The sequence below is a fragment of the Crocuta crocuta genome, unplaced genomic scaffold (assembly GCF_008692635.1).
Source record: "Crocuta crocuta isolate KB4526 unplaced genomic scaffold, BGI_CrCroc_1.0 scaffold351, whole genome shotgun sequence".
NCBI lineage: Eukaryota > Metazoa > Chordata > Mammalia > Carnivora > Hyaenidae > Crocuta > Crocuta crocuta.
The window spans coordinates 1,017,929-1,031,820 of NW_027530853.1; the positions used below are offsets into that span (position 1 = coordinate 1,017,929).

Genomic DNA, 13,892 nt, shown 5'->3' on the forward strand with positions numbered 1-13,892 from the left:
TTACATTCCCACCAACAGTGTAGGAGGGTGCCAGGGCTGTCAGTCTCATACCCTCCCATTTACTCTGGGACCTTGTTCCATCCAGCAGTATAGCTCAGCTACTGAAGTGTATGGGCAGTGGAGTCACAAAGACCAAGTTGAAATCTTGGTGATGCCACTTCCTGGCTATGCACTATGGCTAAGTTTCCTACCCTTTCAGCCTATCCATGATTAGGTTCTTCATCCATTAGGCAGGTCTCTTAAAACCTAATAAATTGTGCTATGAGAGGATGAAATAAAATCATTTATACAGAAGGCTTAGCTCAGTGCTCAGCACATGATATGCATACAGTAAGACATAACTTTTACAGTTATTTCCAAGAGTCTAACACTTGTACCCCTAAAAACCTGTTTCAGGACAAAACCCAAGCCTCTCTGCCAAGCATGGAGGCTCACCATGATCTGGATGCTATGACCTTCCCATTCTCATCTTGATCCAGACATGTTGAATGTCTGGATCATACTTTCAGTTCTGAGAGGTGTTCCCCCGTCTCAGTGCCTTTAGACAAGCATCTACTCTGAGATAATGATTTCCAAGCCAACTCGTCCTTTAAGATCCTGCTCAAATGTCTCCTCCTTTGTGGAAACATCCCTGACCTTCAGTTAGTGGCTCCTTCCACATTTTCCAAGATAGCAAACTGAATACCCCTCCATCAGCACTTACCCAAATTCTAGCTTTTTTATTCACATGCCTGTCTTCTCTCCTATGTATTGTTCCTCAAGGGCAGAGATCATATCTATAGTCAACAAATGAAAAAGTGCTCATCTCATGACATACTGTGAACTTGAAGAGACTGCTTTTTGCTGTGAGAAATGCTCCAAAGGCAGTTGGACAGACAGTCCTTGGACACAACTGTATCTCTCCTGTGAGCTAGTGGGCAGGGGGAGAAACACACTATGCATTTCCCCTAATGTTTGCAGGAAGGCAGTTCTGATTCTTCCGTCATGGATTCTGAGTTGCCCCACTTATACCCTTCTTTCTGCACTCAATGCTCCTTGTCTCTCCTCCAGTGTGGTGTCAGTAAAGGACCCCTTCGTCCTTTCTGATCCTCAGCACTACCTGAAGCCCACAAAGCACCCATGGAGATGACAGGAACATCCTTTTCCACAGCTTCTTTCTGAGGGTATATCCTTTGGAAAGGCTTGTTTCAGGAACCCTGGCTGGTGTGAACTCCTGCAGGACATGCGAGGGAGTGACTGATATGGGGCCACTGACCTTCACACATGCGCCAACACTAGCTCTTCTGGGCAGGGGAGGGGAGGGCGAATCAAATTGTTTCTCAGAAACTCCTCAGGCCTTACCTACACTTTCTCTTGCACTTCACCTTCAAGTACAAAAGAAAACAGAGATAAGTATCTTTAACAATACCCAAGAAAGTCTTCTCATCAACAACTTAATAACCTTGTGGTAATAAGTCCTTCTTCTGGGCCAGCCTCCATCCCCATGTGGCTGAAGTACCCTTCCCCACTGACTAGGTTCATCATCAAATGGTCTGATGAAATGGAGTCTTTCTGTATAAAATGCCTTGCAGAGAAAATGTGTTTCCATTGTCCCCAGTATTGTGGTTCTAAGCACCTTGACCCTGAGTAAAGTTTTAAAACACTGAGTAAAATTTTAAAAGGAAAAAAGCACTTTTACAAATTAGTAAGTGCTAGAAACAGAATCATATTTCCCTAAAATTCATATGTTGAAGTCCTAATTCTCAATGTGATGGAATTTGGAGATGGAGCCTTTATGGAGGTAATTAAGGTTAAATGAGGTCATAAGGATGGGGCCCTAATCCAATGGGATTGGTGTCCTTATAAAGGAGCAGAAGACACCAGAGGGTCTCTCTGGATTCACACAGAAGAAAGGCCAAGTGAGGAGCAGGCCATCTACAAACTAGGAAGAGGCCTCACCAGAAACCGAATTTTCAGGCACCTTGATTGTGAACTTCTGGCCTCCAGAACTGTGAGAAAATAAATGTTTCTTGTTAAGTCTGTTATATTTTGTTATGGCAGCCTGAGCAGACTAATAAAGTAAGAATACTCAGAGTCCAAACCCAGTGAATGTAGGGACTTTAAGTGTGGCTTAGAGCATGAAGCTGGCATTGGCTTTGAGTGCATTTTTAAACATTGGTAAAGTAGAGCTCTGGTTTTCAGGGCCTTGTGGGGAAGAGGGAACAGGAGACAAAGATCAGGATCCATCAAGGTGGAAACTCTAGTATGACACCCCTGAATAAAGCTGGGATAGTTAATGCTGCACCCTTATTGTGAGGGTGAGCTAGCAATAAGCCTGCCTGCCTTCTCACCTGCCACTACAGCCCTCTGAGTGGATCTGGAGGCTGATATTTATCTGAGACCTTGACACTGAGGGGACAGCAAACAGAAAACTTCCCTTGAGATCCCTTCACAGTAAGTCTGCCTTCACATGGATGTGCAGATTACTTGGGTGGTTCGAAACTGTCATACTGAGAATCTAGTATCAAAAAGTTTCTGGCTTGCTAATGCCACCAGGCACTGGGCAGAAGCGAACGTAAGCTATCTCTGGAAGACACCACCTTCTACCCGGGTCTCAAAGAAGTCCCACCGACAAGGTTTATGATTCTAACCATAGTTAAGAATTACAGACAGAAAAAAGAAGGAAAAATAGTTCTGGGGGCAAGCAGCAAGAAACAACAGATAACAGAGTCAAACTTGAAAAGATTTCAGATTTTGGGATTAACAGATACAGAATATGAAATAAATATGTGTGACATACTTATAGAATTAAAAAGGGATCTAAACATATGAGTAGGGGGAAAATACTATAAATTATGATCAAGAACATTTTTTAAAAAACCAAATAGGACCTTATAAAATAAAAATGGTGCTATTTGAAATTAAACCAAATCTTCAGTGAATGAATTCAACAGAGAGTAGATGCAGCTTAACAGAGAATTAGTGAACAGAATGAGAGAAAATGGTAGAAGCTGGGGTTCCTGGGTGGCTCAGTTGATTAGGTATCTGACTTCAGCTCAGGTCATGATTTGTGAGGTTTGTGAGTTCAAGCCCTGCATCGGGCTCTGTGCTGACAGCTCAGAGCCTGGAGCCTACTTCAGATTTTGTGTCTCCCTCTCTCTGCCCCTCCCCTGCTAGTGCTCTATTTCTCTCACTCAAAAATAATTTTTAAAAACCCAACATTAAAAAAATATGGTAGAACTTAAGAAACAAAGAAGTTGGGGTGAGAAAGATTAACATGCTTTGCCAGACTTTCAGGAGCAGAATAGAGAGAGCATAAAGGAGAGAAAACAGGTGAAAAGACATGGCTAAAAATTTTCTCAAATCAGTGAAAGATACAATTCACAGATTCAAGAGCTTAAGGAAGTCAAGCAGGATAAATACCAAGATATCCACAACTAGACACTTGATCATGAAACTGCAGAACAATAAAGACAAGGAAAAGACCATAAAAGGAACCAGAAGAATATCATATAAAGGGATGACAATAAGCTTACAGCAACAATGGGAGCTAGAAGACTTTGGAATACTTCCATGTGCAGAGAGAGTATGATTATCAACCAAGAACCAAAAACTTGGTGAATACCAGTGTTCTTTCAAGAACAAGGGGAGAGCAGACATTTTAAGAAAAACAAGAAATATGAACGTTTGTCATCAACAAGAAAACAAATCCTAAAGCATGGACTTTGGACAGGAAGAAATTCCAAAGAGAAGGACTAGATACACAAGAAGGAATAGTGAACAAAGTGGTAAATGTTCAAGTAAATCTAAATGGACATTAGTTTTATTAAACAAGAACAATAATGACTTGTGAGAAAAAGAAAGGCAACATTAAAACACACACCAAAGAGTATGAATTGGGAGGGAGTAATTAAAATTCTCTAAGACCTCTCATTTTACAAGAGGAACATAAAATTACTATTTACATTAGATTTTATTAAGTATGCATATTAATATGTCCTGGGTAACTAAAAAATAGAAATGACAGTATAATTTGAATGGTGTAACTTTTCCAGTTAAAAGATGAATTGTCAGAGTGGATTTTTAAAAATCTAGCTATACACAAGACATATATAAAGCATAAGGAAGTAGAAAGGTTGAAAGCAAGAGAACAGAAAAGATTTGTTAAACAATCCTGTCCCCCACCAAAAAAAAAAAAAAAAAAAAAAAGCTGATGGAAAAGCCAGGGGAAAAAGCTTTAAAGTAAAAAAACGTTATTATAGGCAAAGAGACTCATTATACAACTATTTTTGAAAAAGCTCAATTCATCAGCAAGATATGTAATTCTCAACTTGCATATCCAATAACAAAGTCTCAAAATATATAAAGCAAAATCTGACAGAATTTCAAGGAATAATAGGCAAATTACTATCATAGTGGGATATTTTAATAGGCCTTTTTCTGCAGTTGACTGATCAAGAAGACAAAACCAATGAAGATATAAAAGTTGTAAGCACAATTAACAGGGTTGATGTAATGAAAATATTAGAACACAAAAACTGCAAAACACAGTTAATTTTTTTAATCATGCAAAGAATATATGTGAAAAATGACATTTCTGATCCAAAAAGATTATCTCAACAGATTTCAAACGATTCAAATACAGACAATGTTCTCCAACCATGAGCTTTAGAATCAGTAACAAAAGAACAGCTAGAAAAATCCTTTATTTGGAAATTAAGAAATATTTCTAAAAAAACCTCATGGTTAAAAGATAAAAGAATAATAGATTGGAAAATAGTCTTAAGTAAAGTATAATAGAAACACTGCATGTAAAAACCAGTGGGAATATAGCCAAAACAGTCCTCAGAGGGAAACTTACAATCTTAGATGCTTAAATAAGATTGAAAAATAAAGAATTAAGCATCAAAATTAAGATGCTAAAAAATGAGTAACAGAATAAACCCAAATATAACAGAAGGAAAGAAACTGAAGTAAAAAATAAATATATTAAAATAAATATTAACAGAACCAAAATTGGTTATTTGCAAAGAATAAAAAATGTGAAACCTCTAGAAATACTGATTTTTAAAGATACAAAACTGGAAATAAAAGAGGGAATAAAATATACATAGTAAGAGATAGTATCACAACTTAATGGCCAATAAATTTGAAAACTTACTAAAAGAGACTGAAGAAAAACAGATAATCTTAGTAGTCCTTTGGTCATTAAAAGTATTAAATCTATAGTTTGAAATTTTCCAACAAAGGAACACCAAACCCAGATAGTTCTGCTGAAAAGCTCCACCAAACTTCCAGGGCAGAAGTTATTCCAATCTTTGCTAATAACCCCATAGGATAGAAAGAGAGAATACACTTGCCAAATCATTTCATGAGGCTAACAATATCTTGATGAAAAAAATCTGGCAAAGGCCAATCTCACTAACAAAATAGAAGCAGATTACTAAACAAAATATTAGCAAATCAAATACCGGCATTTATAACAATGATAATACTAAAATATCAAATTTGGTTTATGCCAGGAATGCAAGGTTGGTTTAATATTAGAAAAAACAACCAATGTAATTCACCACATTAAGAAAATTGAGTAAATCATGATTATATCAATAGATACAGAAAAGTGCTTGATAAAACTCTACATTCATTTACAATAAAAGTGCTTAGAAAGCTAGGGTCAGAAAGGAGCTATAAATTTTTAAAAAACTTCAGCAAACATCATACTTAATGATAAAATAAAAACATTCTATTTAACATCAAATAATGACAAGTGTGCCTACCATCATCACAATTATTGATATTATACTGGAGGGCCAGAATGTTGGGGCAAGAAAAATAGAATGTATAAAGATTAGGAAGGGAGAAATAAAACCGTTCTTCGCCCTTTGAAGAAATTCCAAATAATTCACAGATAAATTATTATAAAAGTTGCTATGTTAAAAAAATCAAAGAACAAAAACTAGTAGTATTTCCAAACACTAGCAGTAACTAGGGAGAAGATGGAATTTTAAAAGATATGATTTACAACATTAACAATAAATATAAGATACCTAGGAGTAAATAGATTACAAAATGGGCAAGATCTATAATGGGAAAAAAATTACACAAGTTTATTGACAGCCATAAAGAAGCCCTAAGGAAACAGATATACCATACTCATGGACTGGAAGACTCAGTATCATAAAGATATCAGTTCTTCTCCAGTTCATCTGTAGTTTTGTTATAATTAAAATAAAGATTCAAACAGGTTATTTTGTGGATCTTGGCAAGATACTTGTAAAATTTATGAGAGAACAAAGGGCGTTGCACAGGAAAAAACTAAATGTGCAATAAACATATGAAAAGATGTATACAGTGGTGCAGAAGTACACACACCAACACAGATGAATCTTAGAGACACAACTTTGAGTAAAGTTGATTAAGAATACATACAACACAATTATGTTTATACAAAGTTCAAATGTTTGCTTACTAAACAATGTATTTTTAAGGACACACACTGACATGCAAATTATAAAGAAAAGCAGAGGAATAATAAGTACACAGTTAAGGTACCTGAGGGATAGGGAATGGAATGAGATAGGTGAGGGACACAAATCACTAAGGTAACTCTGGTTTTTTTTTCCCTTAGGTTGGGAGATGACTATGCAGTTGTTTGTGGTATTGATGTTCTTTATATTTTACAAATATGCTTTTTTACTACTTGATATTTAATAAAAACAATTTTTAGGACCTGCCTGCAGAGAATCTACCACAACCAAGTTCTGGGCTTAAAACCCCTTGTAGACGAACTGTCCCCAGCCCAGCCTTGCCCACAGGGCACTTCCCGTCCTCCCTGGCAGCCTTACCTTGGCAGGGTTGAGTGCTGTGATGATCCACACACAGTGTGCATTGTTGTCATACTGAATAGGGAAATTAGGGGAGGTGATGATGCCTGAGGGGCCTCGAAGGTGGGCATCACACATGCGGGCTGCAGAGAGGAGATGAAAGGCAAGCATCTTAATTTAGACTAGATCCAGTTCCTAACTGCCCCCCCCCCACCCTCCTCAGAGCCAGAAGAGCCTGGAGTCTGTACAATCCTCCCCAGACATAACCTGCTTCCTATTTCCTTCCCCAGTTCTCAGCAGGCTCAAAGGAAAGTCACAGTTCCAGGAACACGGGGGTAGGGGCAGGCCCCATGTGTCCTCACCTGCTGCTCTGGAGGCAATCATGAACTTCCATGGTCAGGGTAAGCAAGCCTCCCTAGCCTGGCTCTACCGTGATCGAGCAGCTCATCTTCCCCGGGAGGGTATGGGGTTAGTACTCCCCATGTTGACCTAAAGCCAGGTAGGCTCCAGGCACCTGTGGGCCTGCTAAGCTGCTCACCCCTTGCTCTGCTGACCTGTTTGTGTTTCCCCATTTGCCCTCAGCCTCCTTGAAGTAGAATCTCAGGATGTCCTTGTCAAGGCCACCCCAAGAGGTCTCAGAATGTCTGCACCCAAGGACTCTGCCAAGGCCCCCAGCTCAGTCCGGTGCTAGGCACCCAGAGTGATTTCAGTGCTAATCAAGTACTTCCCAATTCCTTCCCCACACTCAGCACATGTCTGAAACAGGCTTTTGACTGGAAGCATAAAGATTCAAGGTGAATTAAAAGAAGTGCTCTACTCAAGTAGATATAAAGTGTTATCAATCACAGCTTAATCTAATTAAGCTCTTTAAAATAGCTTCTAAACTAATTAGATTAAGTAGTGATTGATAACAGTTAAGGTACTACATTGTACCTAGGTGTCTGCCTCCTTTAAAAACATGTTCTTTGGTTCTGGCCACATCATTCTTCAATGTTAGTGCTCAGCTATTTTAATAAAGAGTTCTATGAGTCTGTTCTGTTGCTGCCCACATGGCAATTTATCCTAATTGTAGGCAAAGTGCCTAACAGTAAAGAAATAGTGGGCAAACTCAACAAGCTTAAGTATATAAAATGAAAGTGGTGTCAAACCTAGTTTCCTCTGATGGGGCAAAATATCCTAGGGCTCCTCTCTGCATATGGATAACGGCCATGATAAACCCTTCCCAGGAAAGCCTTCCTTCCAGGGCCTGGCAAGCAGGTTCCACAGGCCCCGGACATAAGTAATCTGCTCATTCCATGCTCTCGTTCCTGCATTCACTCAGTCCAACATTTATTGAGTGCCTATTATGGGCCAGGCAGAGTGTGGGGAGAGAAAAATATCTAGGATACAACTCTTCTGGAAAGGGCCACCAGCAAGTGGAGGAAATAGGTAATGAAAATAGCTACGATCAAGCAGAGCAAGTGTTGCCAGAGGGTTATCTGTAAGAGGCCACTAGCTCAGAAATACTCCTTCTCTACTAGCTCAGCGCCTTCAGTGAGGACATTTCTTCTGGTGGCTCGCCCCAGTCATGCACCAGAAGGATCTCTCATATGAGCTCCAACGAAGGTTTAGTCAAATTTGAACAAAGCCCTAGGGGAACACTTTACTCCGTTCCCTTCATGCACATCTGACTGTGCCTCTAACTCTGTGCTGGGAAACTCACAGATTCACAGACTGTACTTGATACAACTGGGCCTGAAGGCAGTCCACCATGGTAAAGAGAACACAGGCTGTGGAGTTTACTCGCTTAGCTTTCTGGATTTTAAATCCATTTGCTGCTTGGTTAAGCCTGGTTAAGTTGGAAAGCCTCTCTGATCCTACTTCATCTGTAAAATGGGGCTAGTGAAAGCACCTCATCGAGGCCTGATGAGCATGAAATTCGGTGAGATACTGAATGTGAAGACTCATTCAGGTCTGGGACGTCATCAGTGTCCAACAAAGGGGACTGTCAGACTCTTGATACCATGTTCATTCATTCTCAAGGCCAAAGGTCTTTTTCCTACTTTCCTTGGTTTCTTTACTTGGGATTTTTTCCCCCATGGCTGACAACATTACTACCTAAATTAGAAAAAGACCATCAAAACCAAAACCATGATCTCACCCACCTTTGCAAAGGGGACTTGTGGATTTAGAACCCTACTCCTGCAGGAAGTTTCTGCAGGTCTCCACCAGCACCATTTATACCCCTTCTGGAAAGTCAGTTTTTGTCGCCTTAAAAGCCTTCAGCTTCAGACTCAATTTATCCTGCACTTGTTTCTGAAAATTAGATGGTATTTGCATTCTGTTGAAACATGCTAAAGGTCATTAGAGAGAACAGGTCAAAAAGGCATTTACCACTTTAAGGGCTTTGAAGGCCTTAAATAAAATCTTACAATGTGCAGACAGTTAACATGGGGCACCTTAAAATAGGTGCAGAATAGAGCACTTTTTCCTTCTGCTTTCTGGATAGGGTCAGGGGGTCTGTGGACAGACAGACATCCCCCTGAGCAGCCAGACCCTGGGATCCCACCGACAGATGGACAGCTCATCGATGCCACCCACACAGGCTGGCAAAATGGTAGATACGTTCAGACAACGTCTGAATGAATGAACACATTTGTGTTTCTTGATCTGCCTTTTCCCATCAAATGGTCTTCTGGATAGCTTCTAGGAGAGACTTCTCCAGAGCATTTTGTACCTGAGCTTCACAGATAGCAACCCAGGGGAGCTTAGGGAGACACCAGTGGGACCCAGAGCCAATTCTGGCAATGAAACTAGGCATCAGAAAGGGAGATGCTCCAGACGCTAGTGCTTCTGGTCTTCTGTCTTCCCCCCAAATCTTATTCCTACCCTATTCCATGCTGCCTTGCCTCACCTCTCCTGCTATTGGCCTTCCTCTCTGCCCTCTCCCCAGGCCTTTCAAACCACATCCCCAGCACCAATTCTAAAGCAAATAAACCCTGACGTGCAGCTGCGACATCATTCAGAACCTCCCATCCACCTTCTGCCTTGATTGAAGCCTGTTCCCTTGTCCCCAGGCTGGTGTTTCCCCTGCAGCCCTCTGCAGTGGACAGCTTTCTCCCACCTCCCAGTATTTCCTTCTGCAAATGTTTGCTGACTCTCCCAAGGAACTCTCCTTTGATCTTCACTGAGATCTTATTCCACAGACACCAACATTTTCTCTTTAGCCATAGTTCCCCATCCTCTCTTCTGCCCTTACCTAACTTTGATCCCACGGTCCACTATTATGACCATTTTCTTACAGACCCACCCAAGTCTTTTGTTCCTTTATCCTTTTATCAGCATGGATGACAGCAAGCATGGATGAACCCCTCAACCTACATTCTCCAGACCCTGTCCCCATTCAACAGATCTTTGCTAGAGGAAACGCACATGAATAGGAAGATTGACATGACTATTAATTCATGATTACCCACCTCAAGAAATCCTAGATATTGCCCACTGACTCAGCCATTAGCTCTATACTCTTCTCAAAGACTTAAGCCTTCTATATTCCCCCAGACTTCTCACCCTTCCCCTCACTTCCCTACACTATCAGTTGGTGACCTTGCTTTAGTCTCTGCGGATGAGAGAGAGGACATCTGGTGGGCACAGCCTCTCTCCCACACACCAAATCTTCATTCTTGTCTGCTTATGTGTTCATCTACTTCTTCCCTTCAGATTTCAACAGAGAGATGGCTTCTTTGCCTTTCAGAGTGCAGCCCCTCCTCATGAGATCTAGTGTCCCTGCCCAAGGTCATTCATGTCCATGAGCATAGCCACTGATGAATTCTGCCATGTAGATTCATGGTTTCCACAGTAATTGAAGCTTTAGTGCATGTCAGCCATCTCCCTTATCTTTGTGCAGCTTCTTTGACAATTTTTACAGAGGCAACTTCAAACATTTGCCACTCAGTTGAGCCACTCAACCCCACTGGTTGCTTTCTGGCCTTTACTACACTTGACCTCTCTGGAGAATCTGACCCTACTGATCCTTTTCTCTTTGTGAAATTCACATCCGTTGGCTACTGTGTTCCTCTTGACTCTTCTCTTACCTCTCAGCCTCCTTATTATTCATTAACTCCTCAAAATTAGTTGTCTAAATCTAGGTAAAGAGTGTACTTTTGCACATTTCATGTAAATTGTGAGTTTACAATTAAATCATAATAAAAGTTACCAAAAAGTGGAGAAGAGGGTGTTGTTCTATGTGGTTCCATCCAGTATATTAACTCCAAAGGATGTCCAGGTGCCATTTTCAAGTAAGATAGAGACTTTGGAGTCAGGGTTTGAATCCAGCTCAACTCATTAGCTTTGTGGCCTTGGGCAAGAAGGTTGACCACCCCACGCTTGAGCTAAACATAAAATATGGATATTGCTACTTTCTTCAAAGAAATTATGAAAAACGCATACTGCAATGGTTTATACAAGTATAAATAGTGTAATAAATGGGAGCTTTATCATTATTACGTATATATATACATATTCTGGCACAGTCAGCACATCACCTAGAGGGAATAACTACAAAGGAGAGGAGAGGAAGGTAGGGGTAGGGGTGGTAGTGGAGAGAGAGGGGAGGGGGCAGGAGAAGAGGGGATGAAAACAGAACTCCAAACATCAGTGTTTAAGGAGTGGGCCTGAGAAGCCAGTCCAGTGAGGGCCACCAAGAAGGAAGAGAGCCACCTGTCATATTTCCCACATTTCACTCCCATCTTCTGAGAATGAGGGAGATGATTCAGAGCATTTTGGTCATTTTCTCTGTACCATATGGTATGTTAACAGCAAGGCTGGAACTTGAACTTAGGTCTCTGAATCCTGAGTCAGGTGTTCTATCCACCAAAAAGCCTTCTATTCTAAACAGATACACAAGTATGCATAAATATATGTGTGTGTATATACATATATATTTGTACAGCAAATAGTTGATTTCTCCACAATGGAGAAAAATAACGCATGGGTTTCTGTGGAGTATCTACTCTATGGCTTAGTACCTGAATCTCATCTGGGGCTGGTACTCAGTTCCTATTCTCTGTCAACACCAATTTGTGGTCACAAGAAACCAGGCTCCCAGGTCTCCTGGTTGTCAATTTGGTCCTCTTCACTCTATCAGTGGCTTACAAACAGTGTTCCCTGGAGCCTCGGGGTTCCTCAGAGGTAGCTTAGAGGCTGCTGAGAGGGGTGGAGCAAGGGGCAGCCCCAAATCCCCTTCTCCTACTTCAATGGAAAAAGCTCCATTTGTATCTGTTTTATTTATTAGGCTTCTGCAAAAGCTTATTTTTAAATATTGGGCTCCAGGGGCGCCTAGGTGGTTCAGTCGGTTAAGCCTCTGATTTCGGTTCAGGTCATGATCTCATGGCTTGTGAGTTCAAGCCCCCACATCAGGCTCTGTGCTGACAGCTCAGAGTCTGGAGCCTGCTTTGAATTCTGTGTCTCCCTCTCTCTCTGCCCCTACCCTGCTTGTGCTCTGTTTCTCTCTCTCTCAAAAATAAATAAACATTAAACAAATTTAAAAAAAATAAATATTGGGCTCCATTTGTAAAATAAATCCTACAAGCTCTATATTTTATGACCCTGCCTCTATGTGGGGCAGAAGAGAATGAGAAGGTTTCACGTTGTCCTCAATGTACTTTGGTTGATGAAACTTGTCTAGGAGTCAAATTAGAAACTTTTTTTTTTAACTTATTTCTTTGGTGGGGCGGAAAGAAAAGAGAAACCTGTGAATACCTAATTTCAAATTCCAAAATGAGGGCACAGTCCTATATTGCTCATTCATTTCAATCACCGATTCATTCAGGTCATTCTTCAACATTTGTTGAGAACCTATTATTTGCCAGGCCTCATGTCTTAGTAGAATTAATTGTGTGGAAAATGAATATTTAAAATCAAATCATATTTTAAATGCATTAAAGGAAAAATAATACCACTGTTATTAGTGGCGAATCCTCTTTAGAATATGATCTTTTTGATAACCTGCTGATTAGCAGAGTTATCCTGGAATTCAAAGAGTTTTGTCCCTTTTATTCTTAAAGTGGGGTTCAGTTAAATTTCAATAAAAAATTACAATTACAGTAGTAATTCTAACTAATTAAAAACAAGAGCTTTCTTTAAAGGAAAAACTTTCAAAACGGCCAAAATAAGAGGAACGCTTGAATCTGATATCTGTCTCAGGCCTTGGCCTTTAGGGAAGCCTGAGGGGAGGCCATCCAAGTCCAAAGCCAGGAGGCTTTGTTTCTTCTCTTCCTGCTTCCCAATGATACTGGAGAGAGAAAACAGGAGAGGGTAGTGGCATTCTAACCTGGGCTGAGAATCTCCTCTCCACCACAATCAGTGTTGGTCACCTTCCATAAAATGGCTTGTTTAAATTTTTCCAGCACTAGGGAGAAGAGGTTTTGTTTTCTTAGTTCACAAGTGAGGGCCCTGTGGCTAAAAATGATGCAGGAACCTGCCCAGGGCCAGCAAGCTAATAGGTGGCAGGGTTGTGATCTACATCAAAGTCTGTGTGCCTCTGGAGCTATGTGATTGCAGGAAGAATGGCCAAGACAGTAAGGGAACAGGCTTCTAAAGATCTGTGAACCCTAGGGGCTGAGGGTATGCTCCCAGGCCAGGGGAAGCTGTGTGCAGATGGAACTCAGCTGCTGAAACTAAACTGACACTAAACACCAGTGTGCACAAGCCTCGCAGACACACCCGGATCATCTCCCAGTGAGCGCTTTCAAAGCCGCCACCTCGTCTAGTCCTCACGGTAATGCATGAGTCATGGTCTACAACCCTTGCTTTTTAGAAGAGGGAGAAAGAGAAAGGGAGAGAAGATTCAGAGAGAAGAAATTAGTCCAAGGACACGCGGCTAAACAGTGGTGATGGCTGGATTTGAATGCAGTTCTGACTGGCTTTGTTTTCCATGATTTTCCTCCACTTCCCAGTGGCAGAGGAGGAAATGAGAACAGATGTGTAAAGCTTAGCCCAAAACTCAGTTAACAGTGTGGTGGAGAATTTAGAGTCCAGTGTGTCAAAATCACCAGAGATGACCTGAGTGGGACACACAACATGTCTGAAGGAAAAGATAAGTGTGATCAC

The 13,892-nt window shown here is 40.9% G+C and overlaps 1 protein-coding gene across 1 annotated transcript in view; it reads right to left on the minus strand.

Moving 5' to 3' along the window:
• The window catches only part of CSMD2 (CUB and Sushi multiple domains 2), a 543,202-nt gene that overhangs the window by 285,283 nt on the left and 244,027 nt on the right, over positions 1 to 13,892 (minus strand). The window contains 1 exon segment of the mRNA XM_077769466.1: positions 6,825 to 6,946. Within this exon segment, the coding sequence (XP_077625592.1) occupies positions 6,825 to 6,946 (122 nt within the window).